This window comes from Crocodylus siamensis, chromosome 2 (assembly GCF_052110815.1).
Source record: "Crocodylus siamensis isolate JL-2025a chromosome 2, ASM5211081v1, whole genome shotgun sequence".
NCBI classification, from domain to species: Eukaryota; Metazoa; Chordata; order Crocodylia; family Crocodylidae; genus Crocodylus; species Crocodylus siamensis.
In genome coordinates this window covers 234,614,647-234,638,538 of record NC_143396.1, presented here as the reverse complement: position 1 = coordinate 234,638,538, position 23,892 = coordinate 234,614,647, and the positions used below count along the sequence as shown (strand labels likewise).

At 42.8% G+C, this 23,892-nt stretch overlaps 1 protein-coding gene across 4 annotated transcripts in view; it reads right to left on the bottom strand.

Moving 5' to 3' along the window:
- The window catches only part of FSIP1 (fibrous sheath interacting protein 1), a 176,569-nt gene that overhangs the window by 120,474 nt on the left and 32,203 nt on the right, over positions 1 to 23,892 (bottom strand). For all 4 annotated transcript variants that reach the window (XM_090033469.1, XM_090033472.1, XM_090033471.1 and 1 more), the window contains 3 exons: positions 17,400 to 17,512; positions 16,489 to 16,596; positions 3,355 to 3,519 (listed from right to left, as the gene is read on the bottom strand). In XM_090033469.1, coding sequence (XP_089889595.1) covers positions 3,355 to 3,519; positions 16,489 to 16,596; positions 17,400 to 17,512 — 386 coding nt within the window. The remainder of the gene's footprint in view (positions 1 to 3,354; positions 3,520 to 16,488; positions 16,597 to 17,399; positions 17,513 to 23,892) is intronic.

The window sequence follows — 23,892 nt, the reverse complement described above, 5'->3', positions numbered from 1 at the left end:
CAACTAAATTATGAACTGGGATAGAAATAGAATGCTAGGAAGGAGTTAATCTAGAGACTGTAAAAATAAAAGTAAAATAAAAAATACAACTAATAATATTATATTTAAAAACTGCCACAACCTCAATGAAAACAATAGATTAATTACTTTAGTTCTTTGAGATGTTTTTCATCCCCACAAATAAATGAACTAGGATGCTTGGCTTTGCAGATACATATTTCAGGATGTCTATTTCACAAATAAACATGCCTCACCCAACCATCCCCACTCTGCAAGAACTAATCCCAGAAACAAGACAGGGAAGCCACCTCAAAGCACTCCCCACCACTACTCTCAAGCATACCACACACAGAGATCACAAGAGCAGTGGTGAGAGAGATGAACCCAGGACAGCTTCACTACCTCAGCTTCAAAACTAGTGCATATTGAGTAGGTTGCCAGAGTGGCATTCCTGGGGAGAGGCACACAGAAGTGACAAGGACATACCCTTAGGTGTATCTGTCCAAAGAGCATATGAGTTATAGCACACAAGAATAAACACATGTGTGTAAGAATATTTCAAAACAGGGATATCATATTTTTATTTATAAGCATTAACACCATACTGTACGTTTTTATGAAGTATTAAAAAAGCACACTGGTATTTTTACTTTAGCTGCCACAACCTTCCTGTTATCTTATGATAAACTACATCCCCAAAAGACAAGAATGAGAAAGAACTTCTTCACCTATAAAGTTTGAGCATAGGGGTGAACCCCAACAGCTTTTACCAGCCTCTGAAGAATAATTAACTTTTCGATATCTTTTACTACTCTTTAACAGACATACAATGGATAAGGGGATACCTTTGGAATCCTCATAAGTGAAAGCAAGCCTAATCTGTAGAGGTGCACTGGTATTTCGGTCTATATCAGACTGGAACCAATAAAAGAAAAATCAACATTATTGGCAATGGGCTTTTTTTGGCTGATAATCCCACTGATAAATGCTGCATGCATGCACATAAATGCAGCATGCACACCACCAGGCACTCAGCCCAGCAGCCTGGAGAGCAGCATCTGGCTGGTAAGAGTGGCGGGGGGAAGGCTCAGAGGGGAGGGAAGAGGTGGGGGGGACAGATAGAGGACTTCATGGTAAGGGAGAGAGTGGGGCAGGGGCAGGCACTGCCCAGCCAGGGTGGGGTGAGGCCTGGGCCAGAACTGTAAGCGGCTTGTCCAAGGGGCACTGGGGGTGTGTGGAATGGGAGCAGCTCCCCACCATGCGAGCACCCCCGGGGGAGGCATGGGGCACATGCTCACTGGATTTGTGTGCAGGGCAAGGGCAGGCTGCCCGCTGCAGGCTTGGAGGCAGGGGATGCGCCAGCTTCTTCTCAGCAGGGGTGGCCTGGGCCAGGACTGCACTTGGGATTGGCAGGGGCAGGGAGGGCAGCACTGGGAGAAGGGGTTATAGGAGGGGGCAACAGCAAATTTTGAGGTGGCTGTAGCCCACACCAAAGCCCCTCCTCCCAGCACTGCCACCACATGGCCAGCCCCTGCTTGCCCCAAGCACAGCCCCAGCCCAGCCCCCCCTGCTGGGAAGAGGCTGGCACAGCCCCGGCCTCGAGCCTGCAGTGGACAGCCCACCCTCACCCCACGCAAAAATCTGGGGGGCACATGCCCCCCATGCCTCCCCCAGGGGCATGCACAGCAGCAGGGTGCTGGTCCCACTCCCCACCCCTACATCCCCAGGACGAGCCACCCACAGCTCTGTCCTGCACCCTGCCCTGCCCCTGCCCCAGCCCCACTCCCTCCCTCATCATGGGGGCCCCAATCTGCCACCCCATGCCACTTCCCCCAAAAATACTTACCAGACAGATGCTGCTCTCCAGGCTGCTAGGCTGCATATTGGTTATCAGATCAGTACTGGCTGATATGGCTGGTTAATAATCAGCCATCGATATTGGCCAAAAAAATCTTTATCGGTGCAGACCTACTAACCTGAATGCCCAAAAGATAGTACTGCCATCAATAATATGATACTGTAACAGCTCGGGATCCTAGGGGTGGCCGTGACCTCCCCTAGCGCCCCCTACCGTGCCAAGGTGATAACAAAAGCACCCTCACAATCTCGCCTGCCACATGTTTGATGTTAACAATGTTTAAGGGAGGCTGCCCTCAGTCCTGTCTGGCACGGTGCTCTGATGTGTCTCAGTCTTAGTGCTACCTTGGGTGACTCGGTGCACCCTGGCCTTATGGGTTATGCGTGGCTCCAACCACACCTGTACCACACCCCAAGCCTCACAGACGTACCAGACATTGTTTGGTTGATTTCCCTTTCCACGCCCTCACTGGCGCTTGCTGGCTTGTCTCGCAGCCTGTGCCCTCACTGGCGCTTGCTGGTTTGTCTCGCACTGGGGCTTCTCACAACTACCCGCACTGGGGCTTCTCGCCTTAGGGCTCAGGCGGCCTTGGCCTTACCTGGCCTGCTTCCAATCCTCTGCTCCCCTTTTCAGGGCTGGGGTCAGTGCACTCCTGAATGTTGTGCCCTCTCTGGCACTGGGGTCCCCACGCTACCGTGGAGCCCCTATGAGGCCTCCTCCAACCCCTAATAGCCTCACCCGGTCCTCCAATAACGACAACAACAAACAATAACACAAGCCCCTGGGCTATAACACAAAGTTAAACCTCCTGGCTAAACATCGTCCAACCACACCACCTCTCACCCGTGTAACTCACGGCTGGTACATTCAAGCCATATTCTCTTTCCCACCTTCAGGCAGTACTCCTTTTTCCTATCTGCCACCAGAGAGAGAGAGAGAGCGAGAGAGCACTCACCACCTCCAAGCTGGGTCTTATAGTAGTCAGCCCTGCCCCTTCCAGTCAGCTGACTCACCAGATGTAGGCCCCTTAGCTCCTCCTGGCTGCCCCTATTAACCAGCACCTGAGGCCATGCTGCTGCTTTTCAGGTAGCAGACACCTTAGTGCCCTGCTACAGATACCATATTTAATTTGCAACTAATACCCAATGTGTTTAGCAAAATTCAAACTTTGCACAAAATATTTGCTGATGAAGCCACAAATTTTAAATCCAAGTTCTGTAATAAACACTAAAAAAGTAGAACATGCTTGAAACATACACCACTTAAAAGGAGAAGATGACGTACATTTTCTCATGATATTCAGAAACAGACAAGACATACCAGTGATAAAAATGACCTCATTGAACCAACTTCATTACTTTACTATTGTCAAGTATATTGAGATCAAACTCTGAAAAAATGCAAAATGCATTTAAAAATATATTTATTTTCATTTGATCCCAAAACATATTTCATGCAACAAATCTGTAATTTATAAGTACTGTACAGTACTGTACCTGATAAATTTGGCTTGGAACTTTAGAACAGGAGCTATGAATTGCGGAGCTATCCCCATTAGAAACTATTATTTGGAGTTTAGCATCTATTTCATTTAGGTGATGAAATTCCATTGGTTCAGGTGTGTACCCTTCTCCAGCTACTAGCCAACCAGATGCATCCTCCTGTAAAAAAAAAAGAAAGTAAAACAGTCAGTTCATCTGTCCAAAGGAAGAGGCTTTAAGGCAATCAACTTAACGTATTTCCCAAAGAAACAATATGTTTAAGAACTAAATAAATTAGGGCTGCACCAATATATATCGGTTGGCTATCAGACTGGCACTAATAAAAGAAAAAATGATGTTATCGGCTATCAGCTTTTTTTGGTCGCTGTAGCCGATAATCACAGCCACGCACCAGAAGCACCCAGGCAAGTGTAGTCCAATCCCCACACCCCACTTCCAGTCTGAGCCTGAGGCAAACTACAGGTCCTGGCAAGCAGCAGGAGCAGGCACCAGGAAACAGTCACAAGGCACCGCCCCCAGCAACAAAGGGACTGTTACTGGCTCCTGCTGCTGCTGCCATGGCAACATTGCATGTGCAACAGGGGCCTGAGCACTAGAGCTGCCACAGAGACAATGGGCTGTGTGCAGGTGGGGTAAGGCACTGCGTGAGGGACGTTCTGCTCTGCCAGGCACTTGGCACCTTTGCAGAAGTGGCTTCTCCCTAGCAGCCACAGGAGCTCAGCTGTGCAGCACCTGCCGGTGCTGAAGCAGTGGCATGCTCTGGGGCTTCAAACACGCCCAGCACCACTGTCCACATGAGGGTCTGCCCTGCCCAGCCGTGATGGCAGCATGGACTACATGGGGAACTGTGGGCAAGATGTATGGCAAAAAGGTGGTCACTGCATTCTTCATCAAGGGTCAGAGCAAGAAGGAGGCGTGTGTGTATTATAAATGCAAAAAGGTTTATTTTGTCAGTAGTTTAAAATGCCTTGCACTATTACTAAATATCAGCTATCAGACTGGCATCTGCCGATATGGTTGGTTATTCACTGGTTATCAGTATCAGCCAAGAAAATCTTTATCAGTATACCCCTACTATAAATCTAAACCACTGATGATGCATAAGTGTTGACAGTGGGGGGGCATAACTCCATGCCACTGTCACTCCCGCTCCTGCTGGGTGCCATTGATATTATGTTACCATTTTTAACTTGCAACATTTAAGCTTTGCATAAAATATTTGCTGATGGAGCCACAAATTTTAGATCCAGCTGTTTAACAGCGTTAGGAGCAGTATAGAAAAAGAATCAAGACAAAACGAGACCCTAATTAGTAAATGTCCAGCATACAGCTGGATGCAAAAAAGTGTCATCTGGACAGAGGTCCACACCAGTGCTTAGTACTGCTTTATATTGGCCATATAGGCACAGAGTTGGACATTGGGAGCTGCGCTGTCCTCCATGACATTAATGTAAATATAAGTGATTTACCCTGGATTTATAGCAACACACTGCTAGCAGCAGGTAGTCCCTACTTTTTTTTTTTAAGTAAGGGGATGGGAGAAATAAGGTAGGGTGTGTATGAATTTGAGTGCAGAGAATTCTTCAGCTAACAAATGATTTTTTTCAATAATCCTACAATTTTTGGCATATGGAAATCCAAATGATTTCAGTAGCACATTGATACTCAAGGATCTTGCAGGACTGGATCCAATAATCCAAACCATTTATAAACAAACGGTACCATAAGAGAAAGAATGGTCCATGAAATTACAGTAATAAGGGAGAGAGTATCTAACTGTAGCATTCATTTTCTACACCAAATAATAAATTCGCTGTATGGCATCCTGTTGAGTTAAACTTTAAAAGTGCACTGGGTTTTTTTTAAAGAAATTAAATTTAACTGTAATGATTGAAATTAAAAGCAAAGGAGGATTAGTAATGATATGTTAAGACCAATTTGTAGCATACTATTGTAATCCCTTTTAAAAAGCAATTCTCTGCAAAAAAGCCAATTAAAATGAAGTACTGTGAGAAAATGATATAGAAGAGTCCTAAATCATTGTAATACATGCCAGAAATAATAACTTTCAAACCCCCCTTTAGACACCACACTTTTTTCTGACAACCTCTTTCACAAAACTGAATTCAATACTTGGGTTTTAATATGAATTATGAATGAAAAAATGCATGGAATTAATAACAAACAGACACAGGTTTCAGAAGTCAGAAATGTATGAACATTATTCTAGTAAAACCCTAAGGAGAAATTAGAAAACCACCACAAAAATAAACAAAAAACAAACAGAAAATGGATTAGCTGTAACACTTGCTATTCTTTTATAATAATATGTATACGTTAGAAAGCTCCTCAAAAAGTGAAAAGTCAATTATTTAAAGCCTATTCTTCCAAGGATGTATTGTAAAAAGTAAGAGAGAAAAAAAGTCACAAAATCATCTTCTGAGGCCAATTAATAAAAACACTTCAAACTACAATCTACTGAACAAATGAAGTTACATATGGAAATGAACTACGCAAGCATAACTTCATTTCCAATCTAAAACCCATGCTTTAATGTCAAGGTTACATATCAAGGTAAGTTCAACACATTTTTATTTTCTGAAGGGCCACCCGGATTGAAGATTTTCATGGAACTGAAACTCCTGTGCTCAGTCCTCCTGCCAGTATGCTTTCAGCTCATTAAACCAGAAAAAACTTCTCCAACTGTGAAGTAAGCACCCAATATTTGCCTCTTAGAATATATCAGACAAATTATATCCTTGTAAATACGGCAGAGCATGATCTGATAAAGAGCCTTTGAAACATCTTAAATGCTGATAAAAGATGTCTTATGCATTTGTAGATAAAAATGAAAAATTATCAAACAGCACTAACTGAATTACAATACAGGTTTCCCTTGCCAACCACTGGGGTTAGGTTCCTGAAAGTTCCCGTGTTTGGCAAAACCATGATTAGCAAGACAAAAAGCTTCTGCGAAAAATGGCAGGTGGTGGGCTGATGCACAGCCACAGAAAACTGTGGTAGAAGACTGAGGGATTTGATAATAGTCTTCAAATACCTTGAAGAGAGATTATAGACAGGGTAGAGATACGTTTTATTTTATGGCTGTAGGAGACAGGATTAGGAGAAATAGCCTCATGCTGCAGCAGATAAATTTAAGTTGGAGATGAAGAGAAACTTTGTGACTCTGAGGGTGGTGAAGCATTGGAACAGAAAAATACAAATTGTCCAGAGCAAACTGGACAGACACCTGGCTGAGATGGTTTATCAGGAGCAATCCTAACTTGAACAGGAGTCTGGATTAGATGACCTCACGAAGTCCCTTGAAACTCTTCTTTCCTATAAACTTATATTAATGTTTGAAGAACTGATGAAAAATCACCTAATCCAGTTCAAAACAGTTAAGATTTGTCACAACTCCCCTGATAATTTCATTATGATCTTTGCTATAAAAAAGGAAATGCCCAAATTGGATTATAATTGTAATAAGATAGTTGGGGCATGGAGCCTGATGGGACCACGTGGGAGGAGAGGGGAGCAGTGTTACCCCTGTTGTGTGCAGCCCACACTGGTGTGGTCCATGTTATAATGAGGTTGGACACCCCTGGCGTAAAGATGTATATCTTCTTTCAGGATGTGTAGGGGTTTTTTGTTTTGTTTTGTTTTGTTTTTAAAGAGAATTAACCTTCAAAAAAAAATTAAAATTTTGCAGCACTACAAAAATAATATCTGTAGTAAGCCAGATCATCCTAAGTATGAAGATTTTAAAAAAGTAAAGAAGGGATAAGGTTGTTTTCTGTGGCAGGGTACATTATACACCAGTAGCACTCAACCTAATCTATAGACCAGTGGTGTTCAAACTTGTTGCTCAGCAGGCCAGATGAGCTGTGCCTTGTCTGACCACAGGTCAGATAGTGGTTTTGATCCAATGCTGGGGCCAGTATGGCAGCCATCATCTGGCCATTGGGCAGGGAGTGGGGTGGGGGCAGCCCAGCCCTGCACTGGGAAAAGGGAGTTTCACCACCCTGCCCTGTGGAGAGGGAGGCAGGACACAACCCAGCTCCATGCAGGGGGGAAGGGGGAGTGATCCAGCCCCAACCCAGCTGCCCAGGAAAAAAGTGGCATGGCCCAGACCCAACCTGGCCCCCATGGAAAAGGGGGCATAGCCAAACCTTGTGGAGGGGTGGGAACAGGGCATGGCCCAGCCCCCGGGGAGAAAAGAGGATATAGCCCAACTTCACAGAGGCCCAGCCTCAACCTGGCCTTGCAAGGGGAAGAGAGCACACCCTAGCTCCAACCAAGCGCATGGGGCTTGGGGTTGGGGAATTTGGTGGGGAGAGGGTAACCATATTAATGGCCACCATTCTCCCACCAAATTTCCTTACCCACAGGCCAGATGCAGTGGCTCAAGAGTTTGAGCCATAGTTTGAGCACTCCTGCTATAGACTACAGAGCATCTGACGAAGTGAACTCAGGTTCATGAAAGCTTATACCATATATTTTTTATTTAGTTAGTCTACAAGATGCATATAAATATGGATTCACATGACCAATTTCTCATTAGGGCCATGTACAGATCTAACACATTGTCCTTCCAGTTCCATCTTCCTGGTCATCCGCGCCTTACGTGGGGAGCCTTTGGAGCCTTCTTTGGAATTCTTCTGTCCCGCCCTAATATCACCTGCCACATCTTGATGAAAAAGTTATTATGCAAGCAGGAGACTGCCTGTTATATTGGGTATGTTGGGGTCTCGCCTAGGATGGCATGACCCCTTTTTTCTCTAGCTAGGCCTCCCCGTCCAAAACCACCGAACAGGGTTTGACTCCAAAGCTCTAGCTTTTCCTTCCAGTGTCTAGAGACTTGGGGCCCCCTTTTCTGCTCCCTTCAAGAATACAGCACTCCCTAGCCCAGAGGCACAAGTGCCAGCCCCACAGCCAGGGGGTCACAAGTTCAAAACCAGGACACAGCCTTAAATTCACACCCTACCAGTCCAAATAGAAAAACAAAAGTATATTTGTGAACCAGATCTCCCTGGCCTTTTTAAGATTGTTGTTCAAGTGTCAGGGTTTGTGTTGCCCCAAACTGCGCCCCTACTGGCACTCAGGCTCTCCACAGCCCTGTTTCACTCTGCGCCTCACTGGAGCTGGGGTCTGTGCCCCCAAAAAGCTGTGCCCTCACTGGCGCCAGGGTTCCCACTCTGGAGTGGGTCCCCAAAAGTGAGGCCTCCTCTGCCCCCCAATAGCCTCACCCCAAACCACTGGTCGTTATTCAATAATCACAAAAAAAGAATAACTGCACATGCTCAATCAATGCAGCAGGTCAGCTTACATGAACTTGCTTCGAGTAATAGATTTTCATAGACATTAGGGCTAGAAGGGACCTCGGAAGATCATCAAGTCCAGCCCCCCCGCCCAAAGGGCAGGAAGTCAGCTAGAGTCTTGGCTCTACACCGCCGGCTACAGTCCTGGTTGTGGATGCAGCCGCCATCTCTCAGGGGCTTCCGTAGCTTCCCCCTTCCTGATGTGGACCGCTCCTCAAACTTCTTCCTGGAGCTCTCAGAAGCGCTGCTTCCCTTCGGCTGCTGCCCACTTTACTGCCATTTAACCCACGGTTTTTATAGTCCTGCCTCTTCCGGTCAGCTGACTAGCCATCCAGGTTCAGCCTTTAACCGCTTCCTCTCCAGCCCTCCATGCCCAGAAAGTTCTGGCCTTAAGGGGGGTGAACCTGCTTCCTCGTGACAGGGTTAGGGTTCCCTGTCACAACAGACATTACATTTTTACAGGTATAAGTGATCAGAAGCCAGTATATACCCGTTCAGTTCACTCACTGTCACTATTACTGTCCCTGTCAGTTCCACTGCTGCTGTCGCTGCTGCTGTCATCATCGCTGTCTCCAGCTCCGCTGCCTTGTTGTCCTCTTCACTGTCACTGTCCACTCCCTCTCTAGGGGGAAGGTCTTTGAAGAGCCTGTGCCAAGTGTCCCTTTGCCAACTGGAGTTGCCTGCATCCTCCTCATCCTCTCTTACGGATTTCTGGTAGTAGGACTGGAGTTCACTCAGACGTATTTTAACAGTCTGCCACCTCAAGGTTCATATGTTTGTACATCAGGATGTTCCTAGATTTCTACAGGGCACTCCTGATGCAGGACACAAACTGACTGAAGTGGGCTGATGGTCTCCACTGGTGTTTAGACAGGTGCTAGTATAGCACCACCTCTCTTGTCAACTGTCTGACCCCTGTCACCACTTCACAGAGTTGTTTTATCTTTTTCCACACCTCCTTGGCTTACAAACGTAGCCAAATGTGGTGGTTAATGGTTTCTGTGGCACCTTGGCAGGTTGCCCTAGGCAGCTCAGTCTACCTCTGCTCCTCTCTGTGTCTCTGTGCTCTCACTGGGAGAGCTCAGTGGGCTATCAGCCAATTCAGGTCTCTGTGGCCTTCTGTAGGACCTTGTGGAAGATCTGCTCCCAAACACCCTGGCAACTATTGCCAGGGAGCAGGTACATGGGTGACAGAATGTCCATGGCTCTCACCGCATCCTGTATCTTTCTGTGGTTAGCCATTGTGGCAGGACCTTCATTCTGTAGTCTGTACCAGCTGCAACAGTTGTTCAGGATCTTTGAGAACCATGGTGGGTTCATGATCCATGATCTTCCATTGGTCAGCATGAACACCGCCCCCCCCCCAGTCTCACAAGGTGTTCTGCAAAATATCTTATGAGACAGGCTGTTTTGGACTCTGTGCCTGCTGCCAGCTTACAGATCTGGCTTGTGTACCTTGCCCACAAGTACAAGAGGATATCTGGGATTTCCCTGGCCCCAGTTTGTTTTGTCTTTATACAGGGTTTTCCTCACCACCTTCTCTTATCTGGATCCCCAAAATAAGATGCACATCACTCTCAGATAAGTTAGTACAGCCCATCCAAATAAGATATATGTCTGCAATCTCCCTCAGTGCTGACTCTCTCTCAGGTCATTGTGAGCTACTACACTGCATATATTTAGTTTTCCTCTTCATTCCCACAGTTGAGCTGTGCCTTTCTTTTCTGTTTCCAATTATTCCTGTTTCTTCACCAGCCTTAAATGTCTGGCAAACATCACCAAATGGGGCCTGTGACAGGAGTATCACTACTGGAGCCTTTCTATTGGTGACTCTGCCCTCCTGTTATGGGCCAACCGCCTGCTTACTCTCCTGCCATGCCTTGATCTTGATTGATTGATTGATGTAATTAGCAGGAGGCTGCTCACTTTATGTGCCCCGGTGCCAGGGGGCACTATCTGCAGCTCCTTTTCCTCCCCTACACCACAGCCCAAGCCTTGCCAAAGGTACTGACGTGGTATTCGATCTGGGCCCGGCTGTGATTTGGTCCTGTCCTTCCCTTCTCTCAGGGGCTTCCCACTGCCCTCCCCCTTGGTCTGGGCTTCTCACTGCCCCCCTTGCTCTGGGGCTTCTCACTTCTCGTGGCCGTCTCTCCAGGGTCCTCACTGCCCCCCTCATTCTAGGGCTTCTCACTGCCCCCTTGCTCTGGGACTGGGGTCAATGCACACCAAATGCTGTGCCCTCTCTGGTGCCAGGGTCTCCACACTACCGTGGAGCCCCTATGAGGCGTCCTCCAACCCCTAATAGCCTCACCCAGTCCTCCGGTCAAAACAGCAAATACAAAAACACAAAGCCCCCAGGCTATAACATAAAAAGCTGAACCGTCCGGCCAAACAACATTCAATCCCTACTGGGAAATACTCCAACCCATAGCAGCAATCAGGGGATGCTCATGCAGTCAGGCTTCTCCCCTCTGTCTGGCACTGGCCGAGCTCCCCCTCCCTTGGCCACCAGAGGGGAACTGCCCTCCTGGCCTCACGCCTTGGGCTTAAGAAGGACCAAGGCCCTGCCCTTTCCTGTCAGCTGGCTCCCCACCGCTTGCCCTAGCAACCAGCACCTGTGACTCTGGCTGCCCTGGTAACTGGCAGCTGAGCCTCCCCCTTCTTGCCACTAGGGGCATCTCCCAAGGCATTTCTGCTCTCAGGCGCAGGGCACCTGAGTGCTCTGTGACAGGGCCCCAAACAGTTAACCCAGAATCCCTTTGTTGCCCCGTCTCACAGCTTGTCACATAAGATTAGCATGGCCCCACCACCCCTGTGGTATAGTCAGACCAGGCTGCCCTGCAACTCATCTACATATACATTTTTGGAGGATCTGAGGACTGGTGACAACAACATCCAGTTCCAGTCATGAGTGGGGGGCAAATTATCACATGGATCATTTGTGGGAGGTATCTGGACTACACAAACTTACTGAGAAGTGTTGAGCTATGGTGTCACCAGGGCTTGAAATGCTGTTGACTCTGCTGGGGCCCAGCACAATAAATTACATGGTAAATCATGAGCCTTTTGGCTTTGGGCTAATATTATGCATGGTTTTTACTGTATATACATGTAGGTACAAAAGTGCTGCTTAAAAGTATATTTGTAGAATCCCTGCACTAAAACTTGCATCTGTTTAAAAAAATAAAGGTAAAATGCATTAATTCATCTTGTCAGTGTTTTCAGATTTGCCCCTCATTTCCATGTGTTCATGGAGAACAGAGTCTAACAGTAACGGTCACAAGCTGGCGGAGGGTAAGTTTAGATTAGATATTAGGAGGCGCTACTTCACAGTCAGGGCGGCTAGGGCCTGGAACCGGCTTCCAGGGGAAGTGGTGCAGGCTCCTAGCATTGGGGATTTTTAAAAGAAAGTTAGATGAGCACCTTGCCGGGGTCATCTGACCCCGGTGCTCTTTCCTGCCAAGGCAGGGGGTCGGACTAGATGATCTACCTAGGTCCCTTCCGACTCTAGCTACTATGAAACTATGTGGGCTGTAGAAGGAAGAAAAATTTGCCAGGCAGAGGGCAAGGGAGGCACCTGATCCCCCTCCCCCTTATTTTCCCGGTTGTAGCAGTGGGAGGGGAACAAATTTGCAGAGACAAATTTGAGGCAAACTTCCAAGTTTATAAACTTCCCATATATAGAACCTAATTATTCAGGGTTGTCTTATATTCAAGTAAATGCAATAGTCCTTGAAGTCTTAAGTCAGAGGATCATCTCTTCCATACAGGGGAAAAAGAGAAATGACCTTCTAGTCTGACCTCCACCATTTTCAGGGGTTAAGAAAAATCCATGCCTATGGGACACTTTCAGAAGATTGTGTTGCTCTGCAAGGCTTTGGGGCACTTGCAGGTACTGGGAATATGAAGGCAACCAAAATGTATTCACTCTTTATCCCAGTTTTCTGCTCAAAGCAGAGATGCGGAGCGGAAAATTTTCCAGTGCTTTATTTTTCCATGGGAAATTTTCCATTTCTAAAAATTGTTTCTTAAAATTCATTAGTAACAATGAATGTATGCCAATGCAATATTAGGCAAGCTTGGCAGTACAGCTATGTGAAGCTTCGGTACCCGATTTGATTTGGAGAAGGTATGGACCAATTTGGTGGCCAAATCCCCAAATCCAAATCAAATCAGGAGACCAATTTAAAAGGTCCAAATCAAATTGCAAGCCTCCAAATCGATTTGGAAAAAGATTCTGATGTCAGATGGATAGACTGATATACAAAGAAATCCTTTATTGAACATAACGTGTGTTCAAGTTCAAGGAGCATTCAGTTTGCTACTACCAGTTTCAGTGGCTATCAAGAAACTTGAAGGAGATGCAACAAGCCTTTAAAATATTCCAGAGATATTCAGACAAGTGAATGAAAATCAAAATGAGCTTTTGCCTTCTCCACCTCTATCCAAAAAGATCAATTATTTACTGATCTTGATACAAGTATGGAAGTAGCTAAGAATGTCCCGAACATTGACGAAATAGCCGTGATGATAGGCATTGCTGAGTACCATGCAAAAAAAAACTTTGGAGCAAAGATATCATTTGGCAGGCAGCAGAGAATATGTCTCGTCTCACATGGTGGAAGGGATACGGTAACACCTGACTTGTCCAGGATTGCTCTAAGAATCCTAAGCATTCCACCAACAGCAGCTTCTTGTGAACAGGACTGGAAGGCTTACAGCTCAGTCAAGACAAAAAAGAGCAATAGACTAACAAATAAACACACCACTAAGCTTGTTTCTATTTCTCAAAATCTCTTGCTTCTGGAAAATCAGTCAGAAGCACAATTAGTGAAGAAGATACAGTACGATAATAAGTTGCCCTTGCCCATAGACTCATTGATAAAACCATCCTTTAGTGAAAGAGAATGTGGTTCAAGTAGTTCTGAATCAGATTTGCCTCAGTCTGATTCTGCAATTAAACTAATAAGTAGTGCAAGTGATTCTACAAATAGTGACAGTGAAACTGGAGGTACCACAATGACCTCAGTGGAAGAGTTAAACTGTTGAAGTAGATGAATGGACAACCACAGCATACCATGCACAGTTCTTTGGGTGTGCTAAAATTACTGCGTCAACAGTTTTCAGTGCCTTTGGTTTTTTTCTTAAATTTAAACAAACAATGTAAATACATGCTATTGTGTACTGTCTTTCCATTTTCACAAGTATTCCAATAAAAATAATTTCTTTCCACATAAAGCTTTGAATTTTTTGGAATATATCATTTAAACCACATTAAGAGTATTTAATTTTTTTCCTAATCAAATATTTCAGCTCAAATACTTGTGGCTACTGGGATATAAAATTAACATGGAAGTACTTTTTTAGTTTTGCTTACTAAATATAAGTTAAATAAACATGCTAAATCAGATCGTGCTCTATTTAGCGCATCGAAAAATTTTCTGGAAAATTTTCCAATTCAAAATTTACTGGAAAACTGACATCTCTGGCTCAAAGTAAGGAGGTTTATTTCAGCATGTCTGCCCTATATAACTATGCTTTACTATTTCCAAAAATGTCAGTCTGTCTGATAACTAATTTACAAAACTGTTTGGGGATACAATATCAAGAAGGCTTGTAACTTACCTGCAGGACAGCATCCTTATATTCAAAGAATCCTTTGTTTGAAAGGTAAATTGACATTACAATCTGTTTGAGATAAATGGCATTACAATGCTTCTATGTTATGGCATGGTAAAATAGTTACAAAGTCCCTAGCTTACAAACTATCAACACTGTTATACCATTGAATCCTTGCTTAGTTTCAGCTCACTGCCATTCAACTAATGCTGTTGCTATAATATGTACTTATAACATCTACACTGGTCTCAGCATTAAGTGATGTAACACCATTTTCATCATCCCTAATGCTTGGCAAGTGTCAAGCATAATATGATGTGAACATATGGCAGATATAAACTTTGTGGGGGCTTGGTAGTCAATTATTATAAGCAGTAAGAAGACTGCATAGTAATTAATATTAAAGTAATTTTAAGAGAGTAGACTCTGATACTACTAAGAGATTAAGATCATTACTTTGAAACTTCACATCCAAAAAACCCATAAAACACTATTAACAGCAGCTGCATGTACACATGCACTCAAGTGCAGAGTAGACTAATTAGCTGCAAAATAAAGCATCACTGTTTACATGTGAGATGCTATTAGGCCGCAGTAAACTAATTAATGAAGCCATAAGACAGTACTGTCAGTGTGGAAGTCTGAGGATCTTAGAGAGAGATATGTGCAGTTAATCCACCCCAGATTTGCTAATCCTCTTTGGTACTCGCCTGCTACGCCTTTGATATTAAACAAAATCCAAAAGAAAAAAGTAAATATTTGGAGGTAACTGTTGTTTTTCAATGCAACATCTCTGGTTACTCGGCCTCTTCACAGGGCTCTTTCATCCCCATAACCTATCCTTACCACACCAAATGTTTTGGCGTGCGATTCCTTAATTACATTCCATGCTCAGTGCACCAACACAGTCTTAAGAATGCTTATAAAGCACGTGCCGCATGGGTCACGAACCATTCCCAGCACTTGGGCTTATACCCCCACAAGTACCCCTCTAAGTCTGTCCTTAGGCTTACTTGCCCTTAGAATCTCAGATTAATACTTCTCTGAACATGTTCAAGATCACCTCCTACAGCCAGTGTTCAAATTAAGGACTGGAATTTTAGTTTTGTTCTGTTTTAATTCACAGAGTCCTGATCTGGAACAATAGCCAACTTAACTCAGTTCCCTGGCTTAGCCCTGTGTTCTGTCCCTGCTGAAGGGGAGAACTCCCATTTTCACAGTGCAGATCCCCTTAGCTGTCCCATCTCTTCTTCCCTTTAGGTAACAGACATACAAATGCCTCACTCACTGGACCAGTTCCTTGCAGGCCTCCAGTGTGATGCTCTTACATCAGCTGTCACCTCAGGTAAGTCTCGTAACTTTCAGATCCTCCTTTGCTGGACTCGTTGAATCCCAGCTGGGGTCAGTTAATCGCTGCACCTCCATACAGCTGCACAAGCACCTGCTCCTGCTGCTCCCCCTCTCCAGGGAAAACAACTCACCCAACCCCAGGTTTTTCTACTTCTGGGTCAACTGCTGGAACCTATCTGGTCAGTTCCCCATTAGCCCATTCTCCCTGCCAGCCCCAGCACCATCAATAAAGCCATAATTCTTCTCAGTTCTCGCTTTACTGACTTCCCATGAAGGTGGGGCGCTCTTGTTCCCTCTGTTCCTCTGTCTTCTTACCAATTGTGCCAGAACATAAGTGCTGCCCTGTCACAGTCAGGGACAGTACTATCTTACCATGGGGTTATTAACTGCAGTTAGACACAGACTGCAAGTAAATTGTGTGGGTAAACTGGACCTGGTAAACCCAGGCAGCAGAGGACCAGGCTCCTGCCCGCCACCTAGCCACACACTGTCAACACCTTCATGCCTCAGTCAGCCCCTCCGCTACCCAATGCCACAACCTGGAGCCCAGGGCTGCCACTCTGTACACCCAGCCCTGGCATAAATTGCTCCACCCTGGCTCAAACTGCTGTTGTCCCAACTGCACATGTAGATGCTGCACCCAGGAGTAGTTTACTCCGGCTCAAACTGCTCCAGATGTATTGCTTCAAATTAATTGCATGTGTCGATGTATCCAATAAGTAGCATAAGTTAATCTTTATCATTTGAACCCACTACTTAAAATTTTAGTTTGACTTTAAGAACATATCCATATTTATACTTTAAGAAGTCATAAGTCAGTAGAAATAAAGCGTCATACCTCAGTGTCCTGAAGTTCACTTCCATCTTCTGTACCTTTCAATAATTCAATTAACCTCTTCTTCTCTTCCTCAAGCATAACCACTTGGTTCCCTGAATCCTTTGCCAACTGAAGTGTTTATGGGTAAAATGCAGAATAAAAACACTCAGAAACTAGGTTTGTTCATAAGACTGAAGATGTTTAAACAAGCAAAACTTTTATTCTCTGTGCAGCCAGTTAAAATCTAACCCTACGTAATGGTACCTAATGTTATTACCTTGTTTTAGCAAATCTGGTGGCTACCATAAATAAGTTGGTAGTCTTATTCCAGTTCCTGATATAGAAGACAACCCACCTCTATCATAATAAGAAACCTTCTGCAGAGAACTTTGGCAAACAGGTCAAAAACCAAAACAAAGCATGTAAAGTTAAGTTCTGCCTAGATGAAAGTTGAGGAATTAAGATTTATCATAAATGGCAAACAGCTTGCATTGCATTGGTATACTTATTCAATAGGTAGATAATGTTAAGACTGCCCATCCAGTATGTTAAAGCTACATTAAATTATCTTTTTTCTTGTTTTTGGAAAAAATAATAATAATCGTATCTGTCCAAAAATGGACTAGATGGGGAACTACCTTTGCTGCTCATATACGATCATCTAAAATCACATTGGTCAAAAGCTAATTTGGAATTGCCTCTAACTTTTAATTTTGGCAAGCAATGAAGGCTCAATTCTGATCTTAACAGTACTTTGTACTATTAACAATTTACTTTATTTTACAATTTCATTCATTTTAATCTGATTCATTCTTATAAAATCTTTGATTAAAGAATCCAACTGTTCAGATAATGTAACTTTTTAAAAATAGTTTTCTGTAATTATCAATAACTTGCTCAGTCATTTTTAATGTTAAGGCATTAATACATACCTCAATGTTCTTTTTAATAAAATCCTGATTTTTTTTACTTCTGGTGTTACTTTCATAGTGTGATTTTTCTGCTTTATTGAACAAGCCACTGGTTTCCATTTCATTTTGACAGTCTGTAGTTAAAACAGTTGTAAAAATCTGATTTGCTTCTCATTAGACTAAATCAGTACTGAAAAGACAACAATTCAATTTTTTGCCTTGCTTAAATGTATAAATGAGAACACTTAATCTGACAAATGGTGAAAATGATAAATGGAAGGGAATTTGGTTTTTTATTGATAGTATTAAACTGTATAATCATAGAATCATAGAAAATGAGGGTGGAAGGGACCTCAGGAGGTCATCGTCCAACCCTCTGCTCAAAGCAGAACCATCCCAAACTGTATCACTCCAGCCAAGGCTTTTTCTAGCTGAGTCTTAAAAATCTCCAAGGCTGAAGTGTCCACAACCTCTCTGAATAACATGTTCGAGTGCTATACTATTTCCAGTGTGGCATCAGAAGCATTTCAAGAAGGAAAATATAGTAAATGAAAGTTTCTTGAGATGCTAACATATTAAAGTTTTCTTATATGTACGATTACAGTTTTGTGAAAGCTAACATTTTTTGATGGAGCCTCACCACAAAACGTTAATATACATTTTCCTTTAAAAAGACTTTTTAAGCCTTAAATTAGATGGAGATTTTTAAGAAGTAATACAACTGTCTGGGGACATTTTAAGTGTGGTTCTTAAATAAAACAGATGAGGAACAGATGAGCCCCTGGATGTTCTGAAGAGGTCTGTAAATCATTTTAAAAAACAACTCACGCTAGAACTTGCAAGTTTGAAGTTGCTCAACAACAGTCTTAAATATATTAGTCATGACAATTTACATTCAATATATGTTCTGAGACAAGTAAAATCCTTTAAGCAGTTAATTCAACTTTGGGCTATTATCAGATGCAATATTTTCTGAACAAAAATTTTTAAAATCCCATATAAAAAGTTTGTAAAATATGGTTTGTGCTATTTGGACTTTTCTTCTCATTTTAAAATGAAATATTTTCTCACAACTACAACAATGATTCCACTTCCTGCAGATTTATTAACTGAAAAATCCAAGCATTCACAGGCAATGGACCTTACAAAATGATCTTGCTGCCCTAGATATACAACAGATCTTTCTTACATCCTTTAAATTTTGGGATTAGAGGTAGATCTGGGGATTATCTGGCCTAGACAGGGGAATGTGTTTACTTCTCTTCAGATTTTCTCTTTAGATTGATCAAAGATGAACTAATCACAGCTTTTCTGAGTGTGTGAATTCCATTTAAAAAAATAAGATTAGAAGAATTCACATTCAAACAAAGAGAGACAACTAAAAGCAAACACCGTAGATTGCAAAAGAAGTTCAACTCATCCATCTACACAGTATATACATAGGCCATACAAAGTTCTCGAAAGTCAAAGAAATCCTGGCTTTGTAAGTAAGCCTGCAGGAAGTGACTTTCGCAAGCAGAGTCCTCCATCCGTGCCTCCCCCGTAAGAAACACGTCTGCTGCCCTTCAGTAGTTCAAATCCAGGACTCAATGGCAAGAGCTTCCAAAAAACTTGTCTTAACTGTTATCATGGAGAGAGATGACCTTGAAGTTAGCAAAAAACCTCAGGAGTTTAATGAATAAAAATGAACATGATGAATTTCGTCCACAAACCAATAGCCCATAAAACATAATTATATCATGTTCCTTATACAAAATATTGATCAAGAAGGAACCAGCTGTGTTCTGAACTTGTTGAAATTTCATTTGCCTTCAAATTTATTCTTCACATAACATTTGCAAAAATCAAATGTAAAAGAGAGACAATGGTAGCAAGAAACATCAAAGGACTGCAGTTTGCTGTCCAACCTGGATGAAACAAAAACCACACCTCCAGTCCAGAAGAACATTTAAGCATCTGTTTGACTTCAATAGCACTACTTGAGTAGATCCATTAATTTCTCAAGCAAGTGCTAAGAATAAAGCACAAACTTTAAGAACCACTTCTACCAATTACTGTTCTCTGGAAGTCTAGCACCAGCCAAGGAAGCAACAGGTCTTAAGCTAACAAACCAAACCATGCTAAAAAAAGCCTTATTTGAAACAGTCTCACCTCTGCACTTGTTTCTAGTTATTGCTCCTGCTCTCTATCCCTCCAATTGTGAGGGAGTTTTAGCTAGGTCCCTCTCATACTAAGCACCTGTTCTTCGCCAGACAGAAAGGAGATTCTTCTGAATCAGAGCTGTCCAACTTTGCAACAAAGGGCCACATCAGTGGGGATGTCACAGATCCCCAGGAAGCACACTGCATGAATGCCTCCCCTTCCACTGCAACAGCCCCACATGAATGCCCCCTCCCACTGCTGCAGCAAATGCCTGCATAGATACCTGCTCTACTACCACACAGTGTACCAAGTTACCCCAACCCTCGCCCTGAGCTCCCCATTCTATGCTGTGGTGTACCATGCCACCCCCTGGGTAGGCGCAAAATGTGGAAGCTAGAGGAAAAAGAGGAAGCCTAGAGACTCCAGCTGCTGTTGCAGACAAAATGATAAGGGGAGTAGTGACTTGGTGGGAGCCCAGGGACTGCAACTTAATCACTCACAGGCCACCAGTTGGACAACCCTGTTCTGAATCATATAATATAGAAAGAGACAAAAATGAGTACCTTCAACATGGTATTGGCCATGACAACCTAAAGTACCTCACTACTAGTCCAGTGACATCATGCATACACAAAAATTAACCCTCTGAGTAAATAATCAATTGCTTTTTCAAAAAAGGAAAAAATATTGATACGGTACATGATACTTTTTCTTTCATCATTAAATCTGAATTTTAAATTATAGCATTAGAGCTGGATAATTTCTTTTCAATAAACATATCTGCTATAAAATGTTATTTCCCAGTAAGCTAAGCTAGTCACAAATTCAGGTCAAATTAAGCAAGGAGTATTGGCTGAAAATACTGAAGAAAACGTAAAGAAGTGTCTAAATGTTTAGTGCTGCCATTTTCAAAACAAAATATTTTGCTTTGAAAAAGCTGATATTTTGCATTTTGAATGGGTTTTTAAAATAAAAATATAACATTTTATATCTAAATGGCACTTTTAATTTAAAACTGATCTTAACTGAAAAAGGAAGGTGTTAAAAAAGTTACGTCAGGCTAAAAAGTCTTTCAGGTCGACTAACAACAACAATTTAATTTTATTGTACTGTCAAAAACTTCAGATTGTTGTTTTGGTTCTATCTAAATCAATTTTTTCCCCAATTTTTCACTTGATTCTACCAGCTACACTATGAGGTATGAAGTCCACAAGTTTACTCAACAATTATAAGACTGTAATAAGTATCTACCATGAAGACTGTTTTCCGTTGTAATCATAATCATGTGAATAAATCTGTGTATTAAATATTGAAATAAATGTTTCATCCTCTTCAGAATGGGAAGGTTCTGCTAATTAAAAAAAGCATATTCAATAACTGTTGAGTATTTTTTAAATAGGTTTCATTATTTAATAGGATATATTGGAGACCATTCTCACAGTAAGATACAAGTATCACAGAAATACGCTTCTGGTTTTCTTGAAGTAGATACAATAATATTATAATAAAAATATTTTACAAAAGATAAAGGAAGATGGTTAAAAAAGTGCTTACCTGGGGAGATAAAGGTCATTATGTACAAAAGTAAATAGCTTTATGATACATTTTAACATTATTTGCCATTTTTGTCTGTAAAGTCTGTTAGAGCAGGGGTTGGCAACCAGGGGTACACATACCTCTGGGGATACTTGGACAGGTCCTAGGGGTGCACATGGATGGGCAGGGATGGAGTACTGCCACCTCCCAAGAGCAGGGCCAGGGCAGGGCAAGGGCAGTGTGGTGTGGGGAAGCTTGCATGCACTCCAGCCCAGTAAGCTTCCCTACCCTGTCCAGCTTCTGCTCCTGGGAGGTGGTGGCGCTCTGTCCCCACCCACCTGGCTCAGTGTCTGACCATGCGCTCTCTGCCCCAGCTTGGCGTCTGGCTGTGCACACCACTTGTCATCCGGCTGCCAGGGGTACTTAGACTAAAAAAGTTTGAAAACTTCTGTGTTAAGAGTTTTTGAGCAAAAGAATAGAAGGAATGGGAGGAGGAAGATTTTTGTCTAGTTATTTTAATTCTGGTACATTTGTGGGCTCATATAGAGCTTGTGATTGTATAGCAAGGGATAAAGCCCAAGGCCAAAATGTTCAAAAGTTTCAGTAGACACAAACAGCCATTAAACCCAGATGTTCCATCAAGTCTTTAAGGCTACTCATAGACATCAAAAAAAAACCCTGCACTTTACCAAGAGCAGCAGCACTTTACTTCAACCCGGCTCTACAGCATGTGTATAGATTGAGAACTTATGCTGGGCTTTTTGTTGCTTTTATCTTATAGTTCATTCAATCAGCTATTAAAGTAAAATCACCAAAAGCCCCACTAAAGCACCCAATCTATACAGACATTGGGCAGGCTGGGTCTAACTAACGCATTGCCTCTTCTAGGTATGTGCTGGGCTCAGTGCATGAGCACACTGAGTTTAAAGTACACCACAGTTTTTGGGGGGAGGGGGGGGTTTAATGTCTGCAAGCAGCTTAAGTGCCCAAGAGATTTTCATAGCTGGTATCTGGCTGCACCCAAGCTGTTAGAGTTCCAAGTAGCCTGGGTCAAGAGTATGATCTGGAAGAAAGAGTGCCCACACATCCCAATTCTCAATGGCTGCCTCGAGTATTTAGAAAGTTACTCATGCTTCTTGCAAGAATTAGTCATGGAGTGCAAATTAAAATATTCAAAGGGCAGTCCATCTCTGCAATCTGTGCACATTTAAACAAAGATTGCATACTATAAGGGCCCAAGATTGCATACTATAAGGGCCCAACATACTTTTGAAAGAACAAGTGTAATTTCTCACATAAAAAACATACCTGCCCCCCAAAATTGGGGTGCATGTATTAAGCTAATTTTCTGTCCAGGGTTGCAAACACCCTGGTTTAATTCCTGTTCCACAGTGTAGCAGCTGTGGTATTACTATTCAGGCAGCTGAGTGAGTTAATTGATTTAATGGCTCATTGTTCTTCACTCTATAGATGATAAGGTTTTTCCTTTTTAATAGTGTTGATATTCCACTAATCAAGCCAGGCTTTCTTAGGAAAATTTTGCTACCTGCTAGATGCTTCTGGTTTCTCTACTGCACGGCCTCTTTAGCCAGCCTCTTCAGCTCTTCTCAAAATCATAGATCCACCCAAAGAGACAAGTCTTAAACTGAAACCCTAGCAACTGCTGTAGTTATGTGGGAAAGGGAGGGTGAGTCACATGAAGATTAGATTCTGCCCCTGATGTGTGCAGCCATAACAACTTCAGAAAAAACTCAGTTTTCATCCTGCTTTTCAAAAATAAGGCATGTGTTACATTTAAAGGCATGCTGCATGCAAGAAAATATACTAATCTCAAAACAAAAGCTTCTATTAATGTTATCCTACTTGATTAAAAGCATGATAATGGTTGCATATAGCAACCAAAGAAAGCAAATTTATGACTGCAGCATCTGCCACAAAGTGGGATATACACGTTTCTGCAGCCACAGCAATTGAGGTAAATGATTTCATAGTTGGAGCTGGCATTTAGTTTCACAGCTTCTCTGCATTATTTGGTGTTATAAAAAAAACCCTAAATATTCAAACACTGGGATGAAAGTGATTTACATTCAAATCACTTTATTTTCAAATCAGAGCAGGATCCTCTGCTGTCAATCATACAAAATGGACCTGAGGGGAAAAAAGAACTAGCAAGTCTTATAAAACTCGGAGGCAAAAAGGATCCTAAAAAAAATCTCAACTGTATAGAACTCCCCCTGTGCTGCACAACAGAATTTAAATAAAAAAGGAAGTGAACTGTTAATAACCACAGCTTTTCTCTCCACATTTACAAGACTAAGAAATATATGAAGGCATATTCTTTTCATCAGATGCTGACATCTACTGGACTGTTGTACATACACACACACCCCCCCATACACACCCACTCTGGTTAAGTCTATAAGGTGCAAATCTACCCTGCTTTCTACTTGACTTCAGACAAATACGGCTAATTACATCTCCTTATATACTGGTGACCAGTTTAAATCTTTGAGCCTTCTTGCACAGGACACTTAGCACATATTTTATCCAAGATCTTAGTAAACATTATAATGCTGTATTAAAAGTTAGAATATGTTCAGCAAAGTAGCATGGTAATACTAATAATTCTATTGAGGATTGTCAGTCCCAGTAGCAGCACCACTTGGGAACTGACTCAAGACTCCAAATGCAAAGAGGGGCTAGGACTGACAATCAGCTGATTTTTGGTCCCAGGCCTGTGACCACACCAGAGTCTCTAACCAGCTCCACTGCAGTCCTGGTGCAGAGATGCTGCAGAAAATCAGATGATTGTTAGTCTTAGCCCAGAGACTTCAGT